Consider the following 27,920-nt stretch of genomic DNA (forward strand, 5'->3'; position numbering starts at 1 on the left):
TAATTAATTTCGCGCGTAGATTATAGGAATTAAGCGCATTCCTCGAGTTCATTTTCTTCTTCCCTCTCTTATCTTCTCCTCGAATTTAATGCTCTCCACCCCTGTTTGTTCTGTTCGAATCTTGTGTTATCCTGGAGAACTTGAGTGCGACGTGGCATTAGAATATCTTCGTAACCAGAAAAATTCTCCGAATATTCTGCTCTCACGTTATTCACGTGTTAGCATATTCTGCTGTCACGATACTCGAATACGTTGATACACTTGTACCACGATGTTCTAGCGTTTAAATACAATAGCATTGTGCATGTCAATGCTCCGAGTTCGAACATCCTGTCTAACTACGCTCTAATCTTTGAATATTTAGCTCTTACTGTGCTCTAATGTTTGAATAATCTGTTTTATCTTGCTTTCATTGTGCATATTCTGCTATTAGTATGATCTAATTGCATACATTATACTGTATAAAGTTCGAATATCCTGCTCTAATCTTTGAATATTCCGCTCTCAGTCATATCACGTGATTATCTAAACCCCTACGTAACGATACTGTAATTAATTCTAGCACGTGACACGAAAATAAGAAGAAATTCTAACCATTTCGTAAGTCATTTAAGCATTAGAAGGCGATAAAGAAGGTCATTTAATCCAGGAGAAGCGCAAACAATGCGATTTTTATATATAAACCGTAACGCTATTTATGTTGTTGTATGGAAGGAAACTGTGAATCGTAACATTCTATAACAATATACTGAAAGGTAGTAGATGAGTCGCTCAAGCATAACCACCGTTACTCTATTGTTTCAATGGGGAGAGAGAAGAGAGAATTCTCTTAATAACGACAGAGTTCAAGGTTACGCTACCAATAATCATTGACTGATGTTACCTTACTAAAGTGAAGGGATGTATGAACCGACCTGGCCTGACATAACGTTATATCCCGCATACAAAGGGGGAGGGAAATATGCGCGTTTTAGAAGACGTAAGTAACGTAATATCGGGGATTAGAGAGAATTTTCTTCTAATCTTTTGGCAGGGGGGAGGGAAAAAACCCGAGCGATTATCGTCACGTAAATCGAATTTGTCACGTGTGACGTCAAAACGTCGAAACGTATTTACTAGGAGCTTTTCTCCCAGAGGATTTGGTGGAAATTTCCTATACCGGGGGGTCAAGGTTGTGAGAATGCTATGCAACGAGGCCCCGCGTTGCAACGTCCACATCCCAGAATTATATCGGGGGACGGAGACGTACAGAGGGGGGAAATCGTATCGTTTTTCTTCCACGAAAAAAAAATCAAAATTTCTACATTTCAGCAACAGGTTGGTGTAAAAAAGAACGGGGACGAGCTTCTACCCCGAGCGGAAACAAAGGTAGCCAATGGGACGTTTAAGCCGGTCACGTGACCGGCTCGGCGGGACTCGGACGACAAAGAGGACAACAGCGCCATCTTGCGTCCCCCACCGCCGATTTCCGACCCACCCCCAGCATTCAGGTAAAAGCGGTGGGTAAAGCAGCACCCAGAAGCCCTCGGGCCACGTTGAGCGTTAGACGTTAAAACAGCCATTCCTAACGTTGTAAGTCGGTCCGGTCGGTCCTCCCCCTTCCAATTCTACACGTGCTGTTCCGACGGATGCCTCCTCCTTCCTCACCTTACTTCACCTCACTTTTTTTTTCTTCTTCCAGGCACGGTTGCCCCCCACCTCGAACCCAACCGACCAATCGTAAAGCTACTTTCACTTTAATTGCCTAGGGCAAGATTTGGGCTATTTAAATAGCTAGGAAATAACGGACCGGGCCTTAGCAGGTAGTTCTGTCGATAGACACAGTATATATCACTATATATATACTGTATACATACACACGTATATAGTATTTTGCTTCCATTGATCCACAGACCAGACGAAGAAGACTGGGGACTACGACAACCTCTCAGGTAAGCCATTCTTCTCTATCTTTGCCGCTAGAAGGATGTTCGTCGCTCGTCCTTCACTTCTCCAGTCGTGACGCTTCGGTGCACTGACCGATACTCACTCTCGCTTTCCGCTGGTGTGTGTTCGGCGGGTTTGCCACGTTCACGGCACCGCACGTTCGTTAATTAACACTGTTCTCCGCTCCCGGTGCTCTCCCGATTAACTCCCACGCGCCTAACTCGGAATTACGGACGGTAAAGGTGAGTTTCTTTATCTTTTAACAATTTGCAATGCGGGGACCTTCGTCGGTTTTGGCAGTGGGCTCCTCCACGTCGTAATGGTCTCATTGTTAGTAGGGGTCTTCTTCGTAATTTGGTATTAAGCCCGCGATTTAATGGTTTCTTTGTAATTTGGTAGTAGGCTTCTTGCAATGGATCCATTGTCTGGGGTGCTCAGGATCTTCGGATGGGCGATACGTTTCTAATGGGTATTTGGGGTGGTAGTTTTTGTGTAAAACCAATCGAATTATGTTTCATTAAAGTAACGAAACACTAGAGATTTAGTAATTAATCCCTCTTTGCCGGATCCTCCGACGTACCAAACACCGAAATTGTTGTCTACTACAGAAGTGCACCCCCAAAAAATCAATTATTCAGCTCATCTAAAGTACACAACAAATTAATTTCCCCGCAATTTAACGCTAGAAAAAACGACTAACAATTAGATAATTGATTAAGAATCTTTCATACTTCGACCTAAATTCTCTGACTTTCTACGTCCTTGTACTATATATACGCAACCTTCGTATATTTCACACCATGGGTGTATCACAATCCTGGGGTGTTCGGGCTACCGATAGAGCGTATACTAACCATCGTCTACATCATACAGCACGCCATTAAACGACAGAAGCTAGACACGTTAACAATTAAACGAAGGATGTATAGAGAGAGAGCGTCATCTTCTCTATTTGTGGTACCCCCCTTCTATCTCCATACACCTCACCATTACTAAATTAAGATTCTAAAGAGGAAACATACAGCACGGAATGTATTAACTTCCTCCGGGGGGATGGGGGAATGCAAATTCTTTTCATTTTCATTCCTACTAGGGGTGAGCGCCTGGTGTTTCTTTTTTTCCTACTGTAGGGGCTTTCGATTTTTGTAATTTATTATTACGGTAGTAAGTATGAATTAATAAGGGGGCTACTGTTATTACTACGGCAGTATTTTTCTCTTTAATTGCTAACATTCGACTTTCCTCTTCGTATGTAATTTACTTCTAATGATTGGAAGAAACACACACAAATAGGGGGGAAAGAAAGTAGTGTCACGTTGGGAATGTTGATGGATTTTTCTCGATCCCCTCTCTTATTTTTCCTTTATTTTAAAATATATTTTGAATTGCAAATTAGATAAAGTTACGCTATGCAGCGAGACGTTACGTTACTCCGTCTTTACGTTCTAAAAAAACCCTAAAAAACCCGTCTTTGCTAATACCACTAAATTGAAAGCGAAAGGAGACGTTTCGTAAATAAATACATAATATAAAAATTTTATTTTAGTACAAAAAAATTACAAATAAACGTAATTTTTTTTGAAATTTCTCGGAATGTTGAATCTGAAAAGTCGTGACGCAACGTAAACAAGATTTTCGTCTGAAATTTTAAAAGGGGGCAACATCAAAGAACAATGGGAAAATAATAGAAATATGCTTATTTAATAAAGAAAAAAAAAATTAGGACGTGAAGCAGCAATGGGTCACCATTTTTTATTTATTTAAAACTCTTTACGTATAAAATAATTTAACTGTTCTACGTCACTAATTTCTTACGTCAAATTGTAAATTATGTTGTAATTACGCCAAGTTTGGCTACGTAAATAGATTCGAGTGTGTTACACTCAATTTTCTTGTATTTCGCTTCACAATTGGTTCTTTGGTGCTTCAAGAATTGAATCTCTGAGCCAAGTTTAATCGTTTTGGTACTATAAAATCGAATATTTTCGCTCAAATCGAGTGTCGGAGCCATGTTTAACTGTTCGGACACCACAAAAATCGAGTGATTTGTATATTCAGAGTCAGGAAAATATCTGGCATGTGCCAGTTTTTAAACATTGGATTTTGAATTTAATTAATTTCTTTTCGCGTAATTAAAAATAGGGGCGTGATTTTTTAAAGACAGTTTCAAGTGTTGAATCAGCATTAGCCTCCACCCCGTCTAACTATTCAGGAAGTATTTAACAGACGCCATCGCACTTGTTATACAACTGCGGAAGCCATGTCTTTGGCATGCCTTCGGCAATACTTCTGTCGCATTTATCTATTCACTAACAACTTTTCCTTCCCTAACTTAATTTCCTACTTGGCCTTCAATTTGCACGAAAGAACGGCAAGCATTCCTCCTTGGTTCTTTCCTCCTTACCCCCTCCCCGCACCTTAAAACCGCATACGAACAATCTGGCGATTTAAATTGTGATTCCCCTGGCTTATTCCACTAACCTTATATCTAAATACCTTACTTGGTAGGGTTTGGTGGGAGGGAGTGTCGTTCCTTCGAGAACACTTCCTTCTGGAATTGCCCACGCCCTATAGTAAAAGACCCTTGGGCTCCGGTAGTGAAAGTCGCCAATCCGGGATAGGTTTTAAGTTCGTTGCACTAATCATGTGATTAAGGGGCGTGGGAGGGGTCAGACTCGAGCGCCAAGATCCGAAAACTGAGACACGTGAGCATCGATGTGCCAATGACATTCAAACTCATTTAGAATTTTAATGAGGGGGAGTTTTAAGTAAGCGGCGCGTAAAGAATCGAAAACTACTTTTTCTTCTTGTGTTTCTTTTTTTATTTCTGGTGTTATCCATCTGGATTTGACGTTGGATAAGATTTACTACTTCCTCCATTTATAACATCCATTTATTTTTCGAGATAATGTCTTTATTACATCCCTCATAAGCTCGAATTTCTACACAACTACAATAACAATTTGTGAACGACAAATGTTCCAGATCCTTATCAACAATTGATCACCCTCTGGTAAATAACCCCTGTTAGGTGCCTATCTTTCTTTGCCCCAAACCAGTTTCGTCATCAACTTTCAAAGTGGATAAAAATGAAACTGGTGGAAGGATCTGTCAACACTTTAAAAGATGTTGACCCCTTTAAACCCTACACACACGAATACCTGCAACACACTATTATACTAGTGTAACATCCCCCCATAAACATTACGTATCCTAAAATTTAAACCTTAATCTGGATAATGATATAGTTGGATATTAAAGGATGGGATGGATCAATATCCACATTTATTCTGTCGTAACCATTAAAGAAACCCCTTTTAATGGTCCACCCCTATCTATGTTGCGGAAATGCGTAACCACTTTTATCTTTTTAATACCTCCGTTAATTTATCACCTAGATGAAGCGTTGGGTAACATTGTAATGATACTCCTGCGGCCTGTACGTTTGTCTGTCCTTTGACACCGTACAGAACAATAACCGAGGGAGCAAGAAGTCGGATGTCATTACTACCGGTGGAACGTTGGCAAAAAAATGTCCAGACCGAGTTTCATTTGTTACAAAAGAATTGTAGTAATGGCGCCAAGTCGAATATAATGTGGCAACCAGCGTAACGAAGGTATCCAAACACGTATATTGCAAATGTTAGATTTTTTTTTTATCAGTGGCAGTGATGAGGTTACCTTGTATCAAAACCCTCCTTTTTTTGTGTGTGTTGTCCTTTCCTCACTTTCGTCCCCCCTCGAACATTCCTTTCATGATTCGGTGCAGATTCTTTATTAAACAGATCACGCTTTTGCGTCGCTTCACTCAGGGTCACCAACGTCTGAAAGAATTGTAGGTTGCAAGAGGTGGGTGGATTATCCTCTGACCTTCTATAATGGCAGTGACCCTTACAGACGTAGAGGCAATGCCCGCTTCTTACTGATTACAGAATGGGTTAGGCCGACACTCGATACTGACCTTTGACCCACTCCGATGTCTTTCTCGTAATACCGACTTTTGAACACTTTCGCCATCGTTAAATCCAGATCCTTTTTTTGGGCTCTTCTTTTTTATCGTCTCATCTGGATTTACAATGGTAACAACGGTGCAAGTGGTGCATCATACCACCGCAAATTGGGTAATTAGTGAGTAGTAGTCGAGTCGATCGCCTGTTTATCTCGATGGACGATAATAATGTCGTGAACCGTGATGCCATTATTTGTCACGAAGACATTTTTCTTTTTCTTTTTATTTTATTTTTTTAAAGAGAATACATCGTAACAAGACCCTCCTTTCGTATATTACAGGTACAGTAACCGTAGACTATGGGTGAAGCCTACAAATGGACGGCAACGGGGGTGATCTTCCTAGCATTTTTTTATTGTGTTTATGCAGGTGAGTGTACACAACTTTCTGTAATTATTGTATACAAAGTTTAGTGTATTGTTACTCCTTTAACTTAATGGATCGTTACCGTCGAGCACGTTTCGTCTCCGATTCGACGTGGGTATGTTATTATTCTCTTGAATTAATTCCGGTTAGCGTAACAGATCCGAATGTTCCCACGTAACGAGATGTGTATAATTGTCTACGGGGGTGGAATTAATGTTGTAAATCCGAATCTGGTTCGAGTTCTGGAGAAAATGTACAGGTGTTTTTCATTAGTATAATGCTAGAACCAGTGAAAAAAATTAGTTTTTCAATTGTCTCTTACACGTAACATCGTAATATGTTACAGAGAAAAGATGAATAATCCGAAGTTAGTTCCCAGAGGGTGTAGTTTTCCTTACTCCACTTACGTAACAGCGTTACTTGTACTGTTTATAATGAACTTTTTCCCTCTTATGATGTAAACAATTAGAAGAAGATAGTGGCGTAACGAAAAAGTTTCGAGAAAATCGCTACACTTTAACTTGCAACTTTACATTTGAGAAAAATTACACCTCGGTTGTTACACCTGAACTACAACATTTCGGGAGTAACAAGTATATCACTCACTGTATGTGCATTATTCGAAATTCTAAATAATTCAATTTCTCTAAGATTTGCAGAATAGTTACGAAGTTACTATGATGTGATACTAAGTATTAAGCTCTGGAACAAAGTACTAGAGCATGGTACTAGATGTGTGAGTCTAGAATAAGGTACTATGGGTTTTGAACATGGTACTTGATGATACGGATTTAGAATAACGTACCAGAATGGTACTAGATACTATAGATTTAGTACTATAAATACTAAGTCTAGGATAAGATACTAGAAGATGATACTAAATACGAGTATTACGAGTCTAGAACACGATCCAATACCAAAAGTTCGTTATTAAGTTTCGATAAATAAACAAAGCGTAAAAAATGCACAGTGTACCTAAATACTGTCATATAGAGGTAAAAAAATGCCTCACTTCTAAGACTTTACAAGACTTTTATCTAGAAAGTCGTAACGAGTAAGGAATTCTTTCAATAATAGTAGCCATAACCCGTTGTATAATAGTCTGCAGACACAACGTAACACACAAGCAGCATAGGAAACACCCTCATTAATCATCAGTCGTTTTGCCGAGTTTTTCGGTAAATAATTTGTTTGACGAGAGATCGTGACACGAAGGGTGAAAAGCCAGGTGAGAAACAACCTTGACCCAGTTCCGAATACAATAAAGAACGTAGACGAGAGGTGAGTGCTACACAATGATTCTCCCGTCAAAACTCATCGTGATAACTCCACCAAGTAACACCTGGTTAGCCAGTCACTACCGAAGGGTTAGATACGCATGCGTACCTAACCGTACGCATGCGTACCAGACTTCCGGTCCGTTTAGGGGACGTGATTAATTACGTAGGGGGAGTCATCCGGGCACAATGGACCTTAATTATTCTTCTAATCTGGCAGATTTTGCTAGACGCGTTTCCTGCGATTTTATTTGGCTTGAATTTTTTTTTCGATTTTTGCCATCGTTTATTAGGAACTGTCATTAAAGAATGGCTGGTTATAAATTTAAAAAAAAAACCCTTAAATGATCGAAAATTCCTTCAAATTTAAGCTCCTTGTACACAGAATCCAAGAGAAATTTGTACCAGAAGTTTTGTTACATTTAAGCCAAGCGGCTGTCAGAAATTTCCATATTTCTAGATAAATTGAATTGTCTAGAAGTTCTATTCGTTAAGTGGAATCTACAAAGATTCTATTTAATCGGATTTATTAGAAGGGATGATTCCCCCCAAAAATTCTAGATAGATCAACTTTTCTAGAATTCTGGATAATTCGAATTATCTAGATTTTTCCGAATCACTCGAGTTGTTTGGAAAATTATAGATGGTCTAATGCGAATTCCGTTCGTAATTATAATGTTAATGATTACAGACAACTCAACTTATAGAATTTTTTGAGAATTCGAATTAATCTAGAACTCCCTCGAATTATCTAGAAATTTCACGAATTTCTAGACAATTCAAATTATCTGGAACTGACTCGTCAATTCGTCGTAACGTAAGGTTAGCGTTTATTTAAAGGATACAAAAAGAGCACGTAACATGGAGACTCCTTTAATATTGTTGGTTACGTTACAATCCTTTAGAAGGATAAAAAACGAAGTGGCACGCTCCTACGGGCCTAAATAATTAAATATTTCGCGATTTACGCGACAGGATAGCCATTTTTTTCTTTTTTTGTATCTTCTTCGTAACAAAACGTGACGCTTGACGTTTCGACCGAATGCAATTACCGCTCGGGGTGGAAACGTCTGAAAATATCGGTTTCTATAGGCAAAGTATGTTTTAAGAATAGTAATTCGCTTCCCCCTTTTCGCCTGGATGAATCATTTGCAAAAAAGGGTTTTCGTCATCCGGACAAGGACATTTCCATCACTAATTCTCTTACAACCTTGTGTGTATATAAATTTATCTCTCTTCCCCCTTTCTCTATTATTTTAAATGCGCTATTTTCCTCAATTTTTTCACAGTTTATGTACCTATTACTATTTTTAGGAATGATAATTCATAAGAAAAAACGTGGGGTTTGTTAATACTTTCACGTTAGTCATCCTCCAAATTTACCATTTTACTTCAATTGTTTTTAATTAATTAATTAAACACACAACATCACATCTTTCGAGACTCGCGCGCGCAGAATCCCCCCCCCAAATATGGTTTAAAATGTACTTTTTTGAGCATCTACATCTCGAATCCTGCAGAAAATTCCCCCTTTCCCTCCTATCAGATAATAATATTTCCGAATGCCGTGTTAAAAAATTGATGACACGAAGCGAATCCTTCTCCTCCTCTTCTTCTTCTTCGATCCTCCACAACCAGACGTAAGATTCAATCCTCGATACCTTCAGAATCGAGTGAAAGTAACTCGAATAGCCGTGTGTGTGGGGGGGGGGAGGAAACGGATGCACTTCGTACAGATTAACATCAATATTTAAAGTACCGTCGTGTCGCAACTTCTAAAAATTCGTGTGTTCTTTTTTTTAGAATCTATACAAAAGGTAATTGCTACGGAAGTTTTCTTGGTGTTTTTCATAGATTTTTCCTGCTGGACAGAATAAAAAAAAAACACACACACACACATAACGTCGATTGCCTTGAACGTTTGTTAAGATACGTGTTCGTCGATGTGTATGCAATTATTATTCAATATTGCTGTTATTATCTTGCTACTGACTCATCGATAAATATCTCTTTAAAAGCTTTAACAAAATCGATAGAGGATAATTTAGTGTTTTTTTTTTTATTATTATTATTTTATTATATATATTTTTTCTTCTCTCCTTCTAAGAAAAGCGGAACACGTGATGAAATTTCGCTGGAAAGACGAAAAATGATATTTTTTACGTGTTATCTCCTCCCTTTAGAGTGATTGTGAAGGGTCGAAAATTGAATTTTTTGTGGATAGAACTAGAAAGTTTGGTCAAGTTTTTTTTTCTTTTTTGGGGGGGGGTTAATAAAGTGTAGATACGTCTCCACCTTCAGAAATTGTAGATGTGCCTTGACATTTTTAAAAATGCAGTGTTTTTATGTTTAAAAATTCAAATTCGTCTTGATTTCTACGTGTTCACCTTCAAAAAATGCAAATACACCTTCACGTTTACGAGTGTTTTTTTTACGATTTAAATCTACACAATTGTACGTGTTTACGATTCGAAAAAAAACACACACAAACACACCAATTGTGTACATTATAGTATCCTCACCCTACCTTATTGGTACTTTATTGTATCTGCGAGTGTTCCTTATCCTTTTTCTTACAACTTTCGTATGCATGTTATAATTTCTTATTTTTGTACTTTATAAGCATGTACAAATCCGTGTACGCCGTCGTGTATCGTACGGGGTGTGCGCCCTTTGTAAAATTCTGATTGTGCTCTATGGAACACATTATAAAGACGTCGGTAGCGGATGAAGGGATGAAAAGAAACGTGTGGATTCCTGTTAAATTCGTGGCACCCCGCTTGATACATCCTCCGAAAACAATAAGAAAAAATCTATTAGTTATTTTTCACGTCTCGTGGCCGTAACAATTCTCCAGTCTTTCAATATCGAAAAGGTAAAAGATCGTCCTTGAAAAGCGACCGAGAAAGGTCAGGAAACCATTGTCGCCTTTGGCGAACTTTACGTCACGTGACCGCGATTGTCAATCGTTCATCAATTGACCTCTAACTATAGTCCAAGGTCGATAGCGGAAGAACAAAAACAAATCATTTTTTAAAAATTTTAACAAGATAAATACCCCTTTTCGATATTATCAAAATAATAAAACTGTTACGAGTAACTTTCATAAAAATAATAAAAAGAGAAAAAAATGTCATCGCTTCTTTTCCTTTTCATTGAAAACCTTCCAAAAATGTTTATCCTCGCGCCTCCGGGTATAATTAACCCAAGTTATACAATACGTGAGGTAAGTCTGGCCCGATTTTACCTGGAGAAGGTCAATCAGTTAGTAGGTCAGCAGCTGACAGGTGTGAGGTAGGAGCAGACAATAGAGATGGGAGAAGTTCTGTACAGCGCCACTCCCTTGTTCCCACGACTAGTGCAATATTGTGTTTTTCGACATTGCGGGGATTTTTCCCGCTCTGGTATGTTGTCCTATCCTATTAGGACTCATGGGAAATTGAAGATTTTTGTAACAATCGCTCTTAAATTTTTCAAGGATGAATTTCTTTGCAACTCCTGTCAACAAATATTCCGCTCCATAGTTACGTCTGCAAACATACACACGGCCAATCTAAGCTATTCTACCCAACCGACACCCAATTTCAATAGGGAAATAATCTGTTCTTCCACAGATTACAGTATGTGTTAAATACAATATAGAAGAGTGAGGCTATCCGATGAGGTTATACCCCATTGTTATAAATTCGAATTAAAGCTATGAATACTTTAAGGAATTTAAGGCATTCAATATTTAAGTGAGTCGTTGAGGAAGAACAGCGAGCAACTGAGCGAAGATCAACACTGAGGAAGGATGAATGGTGTGAAAAAAGATCATCTGAGGGAACACTGTGGAAGCACCGTTGAGCCGTTGAGAACGGATAAAAACTGTGTCAATGAGCCATTGAGACAGGATGAACACTGTGGAAGCAACATTGAACCATTCAGAAAAGATAAACACTGATGCTTCCTCCATAGTGTTCATCCCTTCTGAGTGAGCTATCAAAAAACGATCATGAAAAACTTGATTCATTGAGAAACAGCTCTAAGAAGGGGTGAACCATTGAAGAGATACGAATGCATACTGAGAAAGGAAAAAAAACGAACCGCCGAAGAAAGATGAAAGCACAAGAAAAAGAATGAGCTCCTAACTTTTATCTATTGAGTGAAGAGCGAAGATAAAAATCAGAGCGAATTAAAAAATAATGAAAAAGAATCAGACAGAGCAATTGAGAAAAATTACACTCTCGAAGAACACATCTTTTCATTTTACCCAACACGAAATCCTGACAAGACACTTTACACCTTTTTCCCCTTAAAATGCTCGAACGTCAAATCGTGAATTACTACGTAACGAATTTACAAAAGTCTTAAACGAACGTGAAGCAATAAATATTTACCGTATACACAACGGGGTAATTAATGAGCACGAGCGAGTAGATTCGTTTCTCTTCAATCACTTAAGATAAATATTAAGCCATTAAATTATCCAGGTAAAGATAATCAAATGTTAGTAATTAAACTAATATTAATGTATATATTTCCTAAGTAATTTACTTTCGTGAGACAGTATAAATGGATAATAACTCCATCCATCTTCTAGAATCCTTTAACTTTAACAGGAGCTCACTGATAAAGAGGAGAAGAGACAGCAGCAGCAACCGGTTTGATGATGGTTTCAGGGGAATCCCCTAAATTTATACGTGCCATTTATACGTGTATATACAATTTATACCGTCCGTCTAGTAGATTTGTATAGGTATACAACCTTAAAGATGCTTACCCCCTAATCTCCTGCATCCAACGTAATTATTTTGTTTAAATTCGTGACGTGCATGCTTCGTGAATATAAAATTATTACTACTTTATGATTAAAAACAAAGGATAAACTGAAATTCTTCTATGATATCTGATTTAAAAAAAATAAATTTCTGAGAGGGACAAATAAGGAAAGTCTGATAGTGTTATTACGACTTCCTCGTTTTCATTGTTTATACAAGAACAATGTTATAACAGTACTTAATGATATATAGCTGTTTGGATATCTGTTATTCATAGGGTCATTCAGGGTCGAGACCGGATTTTTAGTAAATAGAAATATCATGCAAGCTTCAATGAGTGTCGTTAAAATGGTCCTGAAATTATGGTCCCGCATTCTTGTTGATTCTCCTATATATCGGTCCTTCTACACGTTGCTTTTCCTATATTCGCCTACATATCAATCCTAATGCTATAAATTTATTCTCCTATACATTTTCCCCATCCCATCTACTTATCTACCTGTATATATTAGTCCTCCTCTATGTATAATTTAATAGGCAGAATCGTGAGAAACGACACAGCGATGCGTCAAAACACCACCTTATCCAAATACCAATCTATACACTTTAAAGTAGGATACGGAGAGGGAGTGATTAATTTCCACACTGGAGGAATTAAACACCAACGGCAAATAACCCACCACAGAAAAAAAAGAGAAAAAATTCAAAGATAAATTGAGTCAGAGCCATAAAGTTAAGAGATGAAATTGTAGATAAGGATATTGATGTGGTGTCATTTTTTAAAGAAATCCTCCCTTTATAAAATTTACAATAATTCAAGCAAATTCGATGTAGTTTAATTAAAAAAAAGGAGGAAGATAATCGAGATGAGTCAGAGGAGGGACGAGTTAAAAGTTATAGCTTTATTAGTCACATAGGCATCATCCCCAGAGGGTTCTTGACCCCTTTCACAACCAAACGTTCAATCTCCCGCATTAACAGAAGAGCCTGGGGTAATCTTTTGTGGAGATGTCTCAATTTCTTAATAATTATGCTCGTAAATAGTCGATTTTTATATCCAAAACTCGAGTGAATACTTTAATTAATTTTTTTAATTATGTAAAATAAGCCAAATGACTAGCTAGTGTTATAAATTTGAAAATATCCCTGTTGTACGCCTCGGAAAAAAAAAATTATTATTATATTCGAAGTGTTTAAACATTAAGAAACAGTTGAGTGATAGAGCAGAAAATACATCTGAACATTTTTATTTTCTGTTTGGCTTTAGGGATTTTTATTTCGTTGCCATAAACGATCGTTAGGTGTTTAGAAGGCGCTTTTGATACGAAGAATGATTTGCAGATTATAAAAAAAATCCCTGAAAATTTGCTGTTTTTTTTAATTCAAGTTTTTGCAAATTCCTTCGTTAAATCACTGTTATGCAATCGTTTATCAAAATTCGCCATTTTTTCTGCATTTTTCTCCTCTTTCTTTGAAGATTTCCCTGCAAATATTCTTTCTCTTTTACGAAATTCTCACTTTTTCAGGAGGTAATTGTTCTAATGAAATATAACAACAACAATAGAGAAATTTCGTGATTAGAATTTGTTTTAATGGCAGTTTTAAGGAAATCTTGCCGAAAAAATTCGAAATATTCCCCATATTGAGGGAATTTATTTGTAGGGAAATTTCCCGATTCAACTGGAAACTTAGGGATTTTTCAGTTTGTTTCCAGGAAATTATCCGGTACGAGCAAAAGAATTTCCTATAATTTTTCAGGTTGTAGGGACATTTTCGTTAACGAAGCGAAAAATTCCCTAACTTTTTTACTTTAGCAGAGAAATTCTCCACATTTTTTCTGAGTCTAAGGGAAAAATTGGCAGGAACGAACGAAAATTCCCTAAACTTTTCTTTAACTGAAATTTCCCTAATTGAGAGATCCTTTACAGTTTTCGTTACTTAAAATCCACTGCAGATCGCAGAGAATTTCTCCGCTTCGAATTGACGGTGAAACTGGAGTTAACGAAACTTGCAGCATTTCTTTTCCTCCCTTCATTAATTCTTAATTTACTGGGGTGCATTTAAACTTTATTTAAGTACCCTAAACGATGGGACAAAGAAACGTAACTACATAAGAAGTAATTGAAGCAGCAATTACTTTAAAATTCCTCAAGGACAATTTCCGGAGTAGCCCTCACTTTTTTCGATCCAGTTTCGATTTCTTCTTCTTCTTCCTCTTCCCGGAGATAATCGAAAATAAATAAATCAAGAAAAAGAGTAAACAGACACCGGTAGAATAATTATTGGAGATGATGGTTGCTTGGGCATTCCAATTTCTGGATGGAATTGCACGTGATCAATAATAATCCCACGACATTCTTCTCGTCCTATACCGTGTGAATTCTAAACATTGGAGAGGGATCGACAACCTCGAAAAAGAAAGAAAAACTCACACTTCCTAGCCCGGCAGCTCCACTCGTTTACACGTGAGAAACACTCGCCATTCCTATACAAAAATACAAGGAAATCAATGAAAGTAGTCCTCCTAAAAAACACTTTTGATGAAGGGCGTGTTGAATTTTCAATGATGATGATGATGATGATGATAATCACGTTGGCGAACAACACGGCAATTACGTTTAATTGATTGAAATTTATGCCGAAGTTGAGTTTTAAAAAGTCTTTTTGAGTGTTCTATCGGAGGGAGATTTCGCTAATCTAATTATCTAATTTGCATACAAGAGAAAATTTGGATGATGTACATCGCTTCTTTAGTTACCCTGTCTCGCTATTTAATGAATTTAATAAAGAATAGAGGTGTCGTGATGTGAAGAATCTTAATTCATGGAGAATCTTGGGATTCTACATTTCTTCACCCTACTGAAGAAGTGTTTTTTGGATGCTGGTGACGTCTCCAATCAATGTATCGCCATCATCACCACTATTATAGCCATGTAGGTATGGACTTCCCGTGTAGAGTATAAAGATTGTGTATGGATCAGTATAACGATTATCTTTATACTGATCCATACACAGAGAGACTCTTATGATACATATACAGAAGTGTGTGTAAAAGGGACATATGGTATATTAAAAACAATTGAAACATATTTTTAAATTAAACGGGTGATGTTAAAGTACTAAATAATCCGATCATAAAGTAGAAATGTAACATGCCCCATGTGCTAATGTAATATATAGTACAAAGTGTAACGTGGTCTTAACTCTGGTTAAAGTGTAACGAGAAGTTAAATTTGGTAAGGGTCAACGAATGGTTTAACATTAACAGACAGGCCCTTTCTAAAATACCCTACAAGAGGGAGTACACCACTCGGAAAATTTAAAATGCGAATAAATGTTAAACCATTCGTTGACCCTTACCAAATTTAAGTGTACTCTGTAAGGACTAGTGAATAACATAATAGTCATGTTTCCCACGCGTTCAAAGGTCTGTATTCGACTTTAAAACACGTTTAAACTGACAAACCATCCATGGTCCATTTATATTTATAGATGTAACAAGTAGGATCTAATCGAGCTTTATGTTATTTGTACCACAATCTCGAATTCAAATAACACAAAACAGGATTTGTACTTTGTATAAAAACTTGTCCACTTAGAATGTACAAACTAATAAATTATATAATTACACCATTTAACACAGGATTTATTTAATATATATATATACTTTTTTTCCTCTCTCCTCGACAGCTCCTTTCCAAACCTCCCTAAAGTTGCCTAGAGACAGAGGTAAGAAACACAACTTTTTATTGAATTTATAATTATAAATTAGCTGAAAACCTAGTATATTTTAACACGCGAAACGTCATCGCATCCCCCGTATGGAAGGGGGGTTAAAGTGAAAAATCCATCCTAGCAAGATTTCTTTTTTCATCTACAAGAATATAAATTTTAGATAGACATCAAACGACCCACAGGTCACACTCGAAATGTCGGCTGTTGCCATGGGAATAAGACAGAAGAAGTAATCCATGTGGCGCACACACGGGTAATCTAATGGATGGCTGATCAATCTCATATGATGCGTGAGACATCCCCTGCTTGACCTTGATTGTTGTTGGACGGAACTAGGCTTTCTAATGACTTTCTTTCCATTTTTCTGACCTAGCAAATACACTAGACACTCGAAAAACACAAAAAAAGAGTATTTCGTTTCCTCGATATAATCCTGTTTTATGAATTACATTATAACCACGTTTAACTTGCCAGGGATGTTAGCTGATGTCGTAAAAGTGGAGGAATTTATTCCTTTCACTCTTAAGAAGTTTTATAACATCAAAAGAAAGTGAAAGTTAACTTGTAGAATACAAATAGTTCTCATATATACACTCCATCTAAAAAATTCTCTAAGGGATTAATGCGTATAGGATTGACCTTTACACTACTAAGCAATAACTTGTCGAGTTAATAGTCGTAAAAATACACGTGAGGTCACTACGTTAGGATGGATTTTTTCTGGAAATTTTTATGACTTTTCGAAGGGGGTGAGAACGTCTCCTTAAAAGGATTTTGATTCTTTTTTTAGGGTGTTATTATCTAATGAAGCATTATTCGAATGGAGAAAGGATCGAAACGAACGAGCCTTGCCTCAATTGTACGTGTGCCAACAGCATGTTGATGTGTTACTTGAGGATCTGTCCTTTTGCTAAACCATTAGGATCCGATTGTACTGTAGAAAGAGCAGAAGGAGAATGTTGCCCCAGCGTTTGGTGTCCGGGAGGTAAGTGCAGGCACCCTAATTATCTGTTATGAATATTAAAATTTGCACCGGAAGTGCATCAACACACTCTACTACACCAAAGAGTAGAGCGGCTGTTACACACTCGCTAGCGATTTTGGCGAGTTCGACACACCAATTACTGTTCCGGATATTAAATTTCGTACTAGAAGCGCATCAAATCTGAACAATTGATCACACTCGAGCACACCAACAGTAGAGAGCGTGTAGCCACTTTTACACACTCTCTAGTACTGTTCTGTAACACTATGTGGTAATGACTTTCTTGAAAACGTGTGTCTGACCTTTTCAGCTTTTAAAAAAATAGAAGAAAGTGGAGAAAACTAATTTTTTCCTTTATCGAAATTATATCTTTTCCCCCTTCCTTTTCTAGAAGTGTTTTTTGACTATAAAAAACACAAAAGATAAATTTTTAAGATGTGCAGTAGCCAAATCGAGTCATATACTTTTTCAGTTTATGATAGAAATTGTCTGAGAAAAGTAAATTTTTAAACTTCTTGGCGATAACGATAAAAAGTTTTTCTACTCTTAAGTAACTTTATTGTGTTTTCCTGTACAAGGAAGAGGGTAATTACCCCGAAAATGTCCCCATCAATCGGTTTGTTTTTAGAAAAACTTTCACAGAACTTTACTTGGAAATGGCATTTTCTAAATCATTTTTTATTTATTTATTTTTTCCCATTTAGATGTTTCTCCCACTCCCCTTCCAACGACTACCGAGGAACCAATGGGTATGTAAAATTTTAATAACCCTTTTTTTACAATCATCAAATAAAACTAAGTTTCTTCCCTTATTTCTTAGCAATCACTTTTTCCAAACTCGTCATTCCATTTTTAAGCGTTTTAATTTTTAATTTATATATGTATATTTACTGCTAGGAATGTGTGAAATAGCTTTTTCCTCTGGCAGTTTTGACTTGATATATTTATATTCACTCTTCGTCTTAGCAGTGTATTTGAGTGTAAAGCTGATTGCGTAGACACCTTACCGTAAAGCTTTACATTCTCTTCTATATGCAACAACTTTTACATTCTTATACTTTCACATCTTCACTACTTTTACACACTTTTCTACCGGTAATAACTCAACTTTCCTGTACCATTCACACATTTCTGTTTAAGAGTAAGAGTAAGTTCTCACCAGAACTTACTCTTTCTGCATATATTCCCACCTCTCCACGTTCTCATTACTATTTCCTGCATATATTCACTAGCATTTACTTATCTTCTCTGTCTATTCTCAGCATTTCCTCACCTTTCCTGCTCATCCTAACTAGCACATTTTCACTTTTCCTCCATATCCTCACTAGTATTTTCTCACCTTTCCTGCACATATTTCCATCATCTGATAATTTTCTCTCTAATTTCTCCATTAGCTCACTCATATCTCGATCCATTTATTATTATTAAGTTACGAACATCCTTACATAATTAAGGATACTTATCGATCGATTGGTTAGTTTAAGAGATTACATATTAGACTTACCCTTTAGGATTATCTAATGACGTACTATTAAGGTAATGATTATCATTTATTATCTAAATAGAGGGTTTGGTAGCTCTAAGGGAATTTTGTTGTTCAACAAAACAGGTTGTTTCTTCAACGGTGAAGCTTATCCTGACGGTGCCCAGCTCCCACGGAATCCTGATAAACCATGCGAAGTTTGTTATTGTATTCGAAATAGCAGCGCTTGCGTGATGCAGGAATGTGAACTGAAAGTGGAAGGTTGTACCCCCGTCTATCGTGAACCTTCGTGCTGTCCCTCACGTTACAATTGCTGTAAGTAATCACGGGGTCATATTCGTGCCTCGTTAAGCTTTGTCACCTTATTTCCATTGTTTGTTGTTCACGTGACCCGGAGGATCCCCTCCATTATGTACTTATACTCGAATTTACTAAAATAATCCCGTGTTTTGTTTGGAACAGCTCGTTACGTAGCCACTACTCGACCCCCTGGACCTGCGCCTACGGATAAACCAACGGGTGAGTGTTTTCGATCACGTGGGTTTGGGGTTAAACCATTGTTAGGCTCACGATTTTCGTGTGTTTTTCGTGAAAATACAGGTTGCGTAGTCAATGGTCACTTGTACGCCGATGGGGAACGTGTTAAATCCGAAGATCCCTGTAATCATTGTTACTGTATGAGGGATTCGGTGGTGTGTGCCGTGGAGAAATGTCACGCTCCGGGTGAAGGGTGTGTTCCGTTGTCGAAATCGAACGGACAATGCTGCCCCGATAGATATGATTGTCGTAAGTATGTTACTTAAGCTGTTACGCTGAGTTAAAACGTAACTGAACGAAATTATATGCATTTTTTTGTAGAAGGAATGGAGGTGGTGGCCACTGACATCACTACCGACGAGCCTCACGTGACTACGCCAATTCACACTACAGCTAAGGAGGGAGAAACGGAAGTATACACAGTTACGTCAGAAACTGAACAGGAACGAACGGAAACGGCATCGAGGGAGCAGCAGACTACGTCATTCGATATTTTAATTAGAGAATCGACACCAGAAAAAGTGTCGACGGATGCACACACTTTATCACGCGAAGAAACGACAACAGAGCTCCAAATGACATCAGAATCGCGTTTAACAGAGAGGAAACAAGAAGAAACGAGCGAAACAAAAGCGATAGAAACAACGACTAAAATCGAAACGACAGCCGAATTATTAACAGAAACAACAGAAAAGTCAGCCGAAATTGAACAGGAAACAGAATTTACAAGTGAAGAGGAAACTTCGAGCACCCCCGTAATAACAACAACAACAACAACAACGCAAAAGACTCACGAAAAGGGAACAGCGGAAATGCACGAAGGAGAAAGAATCACGGAATTCATACCAGAAATTACAGTAACACCAAAGAGCGAGGTTTACACTTTTACAGAGACAACAGTCACGAGTGCAATCCCCGAAGAAATAGTTACTACAGAAGGCGAAACAACAGTTACGACGTATCCTACCACGCGAAAATCCATTCACGTAGGAGCAATACCGGGTGAAGGTATGTTTATAACAGCATTTTTATGATAATGTACAAAGGTATCGATTGACACGGTTACACTTTCAGGAAACTGCCAGTACGCTACGGGAATCTACGAGAATGGTCAATTCGTGCTTCCTGGACATCCCTGTGAAAAGGACTGCATATGCAACAACAGTGTTGTCGCCTGTGATATTATCGTATGCGAGCCTATCCCCGAGGACAGTACCAATTGCAGGATTATTACTAAACCAGAAGAATGTTGTCCCTATTACGAGTGTGGTAAGAATTTTCTGTACATTTAGAATCTTTACAACACACGTGCAGATTATGTTGAGTGTTGTATTTCTCTTACAGATGCGACTACAGGCGATGATCTACCTCCAAGTAGAAATCAAACTAAAGAAGAGATTATAACAACAACTACAACGGAACGTACCGTGTCAGAAAGTATGGAGGACGAAGAAACTGTCACTGCAACAACAGAGGAAACGGCAGAGACGACAACAGTTGAAGAAAAACCCACTGTTGCAGCGGAAACTGAGGAATTTTCGACAAAACTGGAAGAAACGTCAGCAACTAGCCAACAGTCCGACGAACAACCAGAATCCACCACCGAAGAAAAACTGGAAGAAGTGAAGAGCGTTACGCAAAGCCAAGTTACAGATGTTACGGAGAAAAGCGTAACAGTGGAAGAGATAACTGTCGATATAAAAGATGCCGAAGAAGGCGTAGATGCTGGAGTCCTATCAACATCATCATCCAGAGAGGTTCAAGATACTACAACAGTAGGAACAAGTACGTTTACAGAGACAGAAGAGGAGGGAGGTAATGTAAGATTTGTAATTAGGGAATGAGGGATGATGATTAAGTGTTTTAAATAATGTAATTTATACGTAGATTGTTACGTGGATGGTGAAGTGTATAAGGATGGAGAGACCATAAACAAGACGTCTATTTGCGAGTATTGTTACTGTGCATCGGGTGACGTGCAGTGTCATTGGCAAATCTGTAAACCTCCTCGTCCCGAATGTGTTCCCAGGGAAACTAAACAGGGTGACTGTTGCCCAGAAGAGTACGATTGTCGTAAGTATGCAATAATTCTTTAAACCCTTTTAATGTTGGGGGTTTAAAATGATTTATTTTTAGCTGAGGGTGAGAAGATGACAACGCTTGGAGGTATAGTAGAAACAGTGTCGATTACACACGCTGTTACCGAAGAAACAATTGCTGTTGAACATCAAAAAACAACAACAGAGCCATCTCTTATTCCAGAAGAAGGGGCAACAACGAAGCTACATTCGTTTCCTCTAGAGGAAGGACAAACGACAGAACATTCGCCTCTTCCCGAGGAAGAGGCAACAACGAAGCTACATTCACTTTCTCTAGAGGAAGATCAAACAACAGAACGTTATCCTCTTCCAGAAAAGGAAACAACGGAACGTTTGCCTCTTCCAGAAGAAGGAGCAACAACAAAGCAGCATTCACTTTCTGTAGAGGAAGACCAAACGACAGAACATTCGCCTCCCGTAGAAGAGAGAGAAACAACTCCTGTAATGGAAGACCAAACAACAAAATATTCACTTTCTGAAAAAGAAAAAGAAACAACTTTTCCACCGGAAGAGGAAACAACAAAATATACATTTTCTCCAGAAGAAAAGGAGACTGCAACATCATCTGATACATCGATAAAAGAAGAATCAGTTGCAACTGAAGGATTAGTGACTGAAACTACACCAGAGACTCTACAAGAAAGAGATAGAGTAAAGATTACAGAGCCACCTACGATGGAAACAGAAGACACCGAAACAAAAGAAACGTTGCCTGTTTCAACTGACGAAACAGTAGAACAACACACGACAGCTTCACATGAAGTAGAAACAACAACACTGCGAAAGGGTGAACTAGAGATAAAATTAGCCACTACCGGCAGTACGTCAGAAGCTGAAACGACAACACACGCTACAGAGGACACAGCAAGGATTTCCGAAGCAACCGTAATAGAAACAGTATCCGTGGAGAGCGCATCACCTACTCGAGAGGAAATTGTCATAGAAACCACAGCCAAACCCGAAGAGGAGAGATCCAGCGATGGAGAAATATCAGAAACACCAAGGATAACCACGACAGTAGGGATCGAAACAACGGAGACCGAAGAATCTATAATTGGAAAGATACCTGAAGAACATCCATCACCGGATGCACAATCGAGGGGTGGAACAATATCGACTACAGAAGGCATTTCTGATGATTTGTCAACGTTATCTTCGACATCAATCGTATCTCAAGATGTTTCTGAAGTTGGGGAGATTCTTTCGAAAGCTACAACACGAGAACAGATAGATTTAATAGGGGATCAGACTTCGTCGACAAGAGATACGACCGAAATTTCGACACCTTCCTCTACTGATAAAGAAGATAAATCTCATTCTGTGCTAATTCCGAGCCCTACCTCATTGATAGCTGAGATAGAGGTGCATCCCGAGAGGGGTGTTTCTTCTACTGAAGTGATAGTGGGGAGGGTTACGGATCAAACAACAACAGAAGAGAGTTCTGTTGTTACTTTCGAAGCGATTACGGGAGCATCTCCAGAAATTCAAGACAGAAGAACGGAACCCGTCACAATCGTTGAAACGACGACTATCTCCAGGGATGAGGAGGATACGAAGCATTCTGTAGAGGAAAAGACTACAACAGAAGTTCCTACTGTAACTACTACAAAATCTGAAACATCAACATCAAAAGAGGGTGATGAAACGACAGAAACGGTCACAGGACATAAGTTATTAACAGAAAGGGAAGAATTTGAGGAGGGGAAGGAGGAATTAACAACAATCAAAGCCTCGACAATTGAGGAATTCACGCAGAAGAGTGAAAGTGAGTTGGATTTATCAACTATTTCAGCTTTCGAAAAGACAGAAACAAGAGCTACAGGGAAACAGTCAATCACGGACGGTGCTTCACATACAGAAAGCGAACAAACGACAGAAGAAACATCAGAAATTACAAAAGAATATTCTGCTGTAACTGAAACTGGATTTGAAGGTGTAGAAACAGAAGAAACAAAGAAAGAAACAGAAGTTACGAAAGAAACAACAGTCACTGTTGAAAGTAAAAGAACGGAGGAAGAGATTATAACAGAAGAATCGACATCGATATCAGCAGAAACGGAGGGATCAACTCTTTCTGTTTTCTCAAAATCAGAGGAAACAAGTCAAACAGAAATGGAAACGGAAAGGAAGGAAGAAATGGAGAAGACGGAAGTAACTTCATCTTATGTAGAAACCGAAAGGAGTGAGCTGACAACAGAAATTGGTTTATTAGAGTTAGGAAAAACTGGGGAGGAAACGGCATCCACAGAAGAAACAGGAAAAGTGGATGAGAAAGAAGCAGCATCCACACAAGAACCTGGAAAGGTGGGTGAACAAGCAGCAACTACAGAAGAAACGGGAAAGATTGATGAAGAAGCAGCACCCACACAAGAAACTGAAAAGTATGGTGAGGAAGCAGCAGCTACAAAAGTGACTGGAAAGGTGGGTGAGGAAGCATCATCCACAAAGAAACAGGAAAAACGGATGAGGAAGAAGCAGCATCCACAGAAGAAACAGGAAAGATTGCCGAAGAAGCAGCATCCACACAGGAAACTGAAAAGAAAGGTGAGGAAATATCATCCACAGAAGAAACAGGAAAAACGGGTAAGGAAGAACTAGCACCCGCACAAGAATTTGGAAAGGAGGGCGAGGAAGCAGTAACTACACAAGAAATTGGAAAGGTAGATGAGAAAGAAGCAGCATCCACAGAAGAAACAGAAAAAATTGGTGAAGCAGTAGTAACCACAGAAGAAACTGGAAAAGTGAGTGAGAAAGAAGCAGCATCCACAGAGGAAACAGGAAAAATTGGTGAAGAAGGCGTAGCCACGGAAGAAACTGGAAAAGTGGATGAGGAAGCAGCAGCCACGGAAAAAACTGGAAAGGTAGATGAGGAAGAAGCAACATCCACGGAAGAAACTGGAAAAGCGGGTGAGGAAGCAGCAGCCACAGAAGAAACTGGAAAGGTAGATGAGGAAGAAGCAACATCCACGGAAGAAACTGGAAAAGCGGGTGAGGAAGAAACAACATCCACGGAAGAAACTGGAAAGGTAGATGAGGAAGAAGCAACATCCACGGAAAAAACTGGAAAAGTGGGTGAAGGAGTAGTAGCCACGGAAGAAACTGGAAAAGTGGGTGAGGAAGAAACAACATCCACGGAAGAAACTGGAAAAGTGGGTGAGGAAGAAGCAACATCCACGGAAGAAACTGGAAAAGTGGGTGAGGAAGAAGCAACATCCACGGAAGAAACTGGAAAACCGGGTGAGGAAGAAGCAACAGCCACGGAAGAAACTGGAAAAATTGGTGAAGAAGCAGTAACCACGGAAGAAACTGGAAAAGTGGGTGAGGAAGAAGCAACATCCATGGAAGAAACTGGACAAATTGGTGAAGAAGCAGTAACCACGGAAGAAACTGGAAAAGTGGGTGAAGAAGGAATAGCCACGGATGAAACTAGAAAAGTGGGTGAGGAAGCAGCAACCACAATAGAAACTGCAAAGGTGAATGAGGAAGCAGCAATCACACGAGAGACTGGAAAGGCAGGTGAGGAGATGGCATCCACAGAAGAAATCTATACAGCAAGTGAGAAAATTAAAGAACAGGAAGTGACGACAGAAACACCTGATCACGAGCATACTGAAATCACAAAACAGAGAACCGAAACGACAACCAGAACATCAGATTACGTAACAAGCACGGAAAGAGAAACTGAAGAGCAAGGAATAAAAGAAGAAACGGAAGAGGCACGTGAAACAGAAACTCAAACGACAGGTGTTCCAATTCATTTACAACCAGAAGTAACGAAAGAAGAATCGAAGACGACAGAAGAAACGCCAGTATACGTTAAAAGTGAAGGAACAAAAGAAGAAACAGAGGTCACAGACAGTGTAAAACCTACAAGAGAAGAATCACAAGCCACAGAAGGAACCACTGAGGAAGCGAAGGTGTCAGAAGTCACGGAAGACGTTTCAACCGAAACAACAGAGGAAGAATTTAGAGAAGGAGTACAAATTCACTTAGGAACAAAGGAACCAGAAACGACAGAAGCTACTGTTGTTGAAACTGAAACACGAAAAACTGAGGAAGCAAGAGATGAAAGTACACAAACTTCCGTAAAAACAGAAGCAACAAGCGTTACAGAGAGTATATTAATTTATACAGAAACAGAAGAAACTAAAGAAGATCTTTCAGCAGTTACTGGAGAATCACTTCATACGGAAGCTGAACACACAAAAGAAGAGCAGGAAGAGACGGAAGGAACAACAATTTATATAGAAACAGAAAGGACGAAGGGAGAATTAGATATTACGGAAGAGACATCAGTTCGTACAGTCTCTACGACGACCGAAGAAACAGAAAAGGAAACAGAGGAGATAGTCAAAGAATCAGAAGTCGAAATAAAGAAAGAAACAGCCAGTACGGTATCGGAAACAGGAACGACTGAAGCGCAAACCGAAGTGCAATCTGTGAAATCAGAAACAAAGGCAACTACAGAAACGCTATTAACGGAAACGGAAACAGAAACACAAACTTATGTTCATGAAGATATTGAAACGACGCATGAAGAAGAAACCACAATGAAGGTAGAAGATACAAGCACAGAAGGAATAGAAGAACTGAAAACAAGTGAAGTCACAGAAGGTGTAAAAAGAGAAGAAACACACGAACGAACTACAGTTCACACACCTATAGAAACTACTGAGGAAACGGAAACGGAGCCAAAGGTAAGCGTAAGCACAGAAACTGCAGAAGAAGAAACGGAGAAAAGTACGCAAACAGCTGTAGTTTTTCTAGAAACAGAAACTATTACAAAAATTCCGAAAGAAACATCTTTCGCTACCGAAATTACAACGAAGGAAACAACCGAAAAGCAATCATTTTTCGAACTAACAGAAACAAGCATAGCTGAAACAGAAGGAGAATCTTTAGAAACGAAAGTAACACGGCAGGAAACACAAAGCACACGAGAAGAAACGCGAACCACCGAAGCCGGATCTCTCGAAACTGAAACGGAAACACGGTCGACACCCACGCCCGTTCGACTGGAAACAGAACAGGAAGAGAGTGCCAAACCGGAAATCGTTACAGATAAGATAACCGGAGAAACAGCAGAAGAACTGTTTACAGTCGAAAAAGTAGAAATATCCGAAGAGCCCACGACTCAATCTTCGACAGAAACAACAAGCAGCACTCAGAGGACGCCAGTTTGGACGCCAAGTACAGCAACGCCAAGTACAACTACCGAAGAAGGTGAAGAATCTATCGAATGTTTTCTCTTAAATGGGGAGGTTTTCAGAGCTTACTAACGTATTTTTTATTTTATAGATTCCGAAGGAGAGACGATATTTGTACAGAAAGGAGGTAAACGAACGTACTTTGCCATTTCCTTGACAATCTAACTTCATCCGCATCACTAATCCCTATTTATCTTCTTCCAGCTTGCGTGTTTAACGGCATCGTTTACCAATCCGCAGAACAGATCCCTCGAACGGACGCTTGCGAGTTCTGTTTCTGTTTCCGAGGTGACATTATCTGTTTACACCAGGGTTGCCCACCACCCATGTCTCTTTGTTACGAAAGGGAAGTGCCAGGATTCTGCTGCCCTCACTACGTTTGTCGTAAGTTCGTCTTCTCCTTGTAATCTCTCTACCTTACACTAAACACACCTTTACAGGGGCAAGACGTCATTCTCTCTTTTCTCTTCTCTTCCAGACGCTACCAAACCGTTCTATAACGTTTCCGACTATACCTCGAGACAGAGTCGACTGGGAAAGAGATCTCTACGGGTCACAGGTAATATTTTGGGTCATGAATTAATTAATTTGGTGGCTTTTTTAATCCACCACATTAAACAATCCCAATTGCTATAACAGGTTGCCAAGCGGAGGGAAGGCTTTACAGCGTAGGAGAAGTGATGAAACCCTTCTCCACCCCTTGCTTACAGTGCAAGTGTGACCGGAATGGATCCATGTCGTGCGACCCCCAAAAATGTCGCCCTCAGGAACCTCTTCTGCTCCGGATGAACAAAGAATTCTTCCGCAACCGATAACAATTTCTTAAGGGATATTTTTTATAATTTGGTTATTTTTTTAAGAGCGAAAACACAGGAAAAACAAACAAAAACTCAGATATTTTCCCCACTCTCTGTTCCATACAATTTGTTTCACAGAAAAAAACAAATGTTTCTTCAGCCGGACTGGGTGAAACGATACAAAAAACCAAAAAGGATAACAACACGTGTGTTTAACATATCACTAGCTACAGTCTGGTTACTTTTTTCTTTTGTTAGTGCCACTAAAAACAACAAAAGCAATAACAAAATGGCTATAGGTGTAGTTGCCTGGTGCGACTCGAACCCACGACAACACAGAAGACGAATCGTATGGAACAGAATCGAGAAAAACGTTCCTGAAACTCACGATAAGAGAATTCGGAAAATGGTACGAGTCGAAAACGTCAGTCCACTGCTCACCTCTTCTTCCTCTTCCCACCTCCTCCTCCAACAACAACAACAACAACACTGGACTGTCGGGATTCGACATGGGACCACATTATTTGTAATTTATATATTATAACACCTTTTCGCGCAACGGAATGTCACCTGTTCTGTTAAATGTCTGTACGTTACAAGTTTTTTTTTTGTGTGTAATTTTTTTTTTTTTTTTAAATATGGGGAATGTTGCGGAGTTTGGGTGTGGTGCCATACACAAAAAATTAAAAAAAAATAGTTTGACGGTGAGAGAAGCTTGGTTAGCGTCGTCCGATTTTTT

At 38.8% G+C, this 27,920-nt stretch overlaps 1 protein-coding gene and 1 long non-coding RNA gene across 3 annotated transcripts in view; both read left to right on the plus strand.

Annotated features, from left to right (window-relative positions):
- LOC136970124 (uncharacterized) overlaps positions 1-27,920 on the plus strand; it is a 162,826-nt gene that overhangs the window by 100,793 nt on the left and 34,113 nt on the right. The window lies entirely within an intron of this gene.
- Positions 1,578-27,833, plus strand: tnc (tenectin). Its single transcript, XM_067264463.1, has 18 exons — positions 1,578-1,931; positions 6,217-6,304; positions 16,029-16,067; positions 16,864-17,058; positions 17,763-17,807; positions 18,668-18,856; positions 19,004-19,060; positions 19,142-19,327; positions 19,400-20,086; positions 20,153-20,347; positions 20,423-20,893; positions 20,957-21,151; positions 21,215-23,563; positions 23,626-26,400; positions 26,476-26,511; positions 26,589-26,768; positions 26,863-26,943; positions 27,024-27,833. Exons 2-18 carry the CDS (start codon positions 6,235-6,237, stop codon positions 27,197-27,199), a joined length of 7,926 nt encoding a protein of 2,641 aa, XP_067120564.1. The 5' UTR covers positions 1,578-1,931; positions 6,217-6,234; the 3' UTR covers positions 27,200-27,833.

The sequence above is a fragment of the Centruroides vittatus genome, unplaced genomic scaffold (genome assembly GCF_030686945.1).
Source record: "Centruroides vittatus isolate TY-2023 unplaced genomic scaffold, ASM3068694v2 contig_19, whole genome shotgun sequence".
In the NCBI taxonomy this organism is placed as follows: Eukaryota; Metazoa; Arthropoda; class Arachnida; order Scorpiones; family Buthidae; genus Centruroides; species Centruroides vittatus.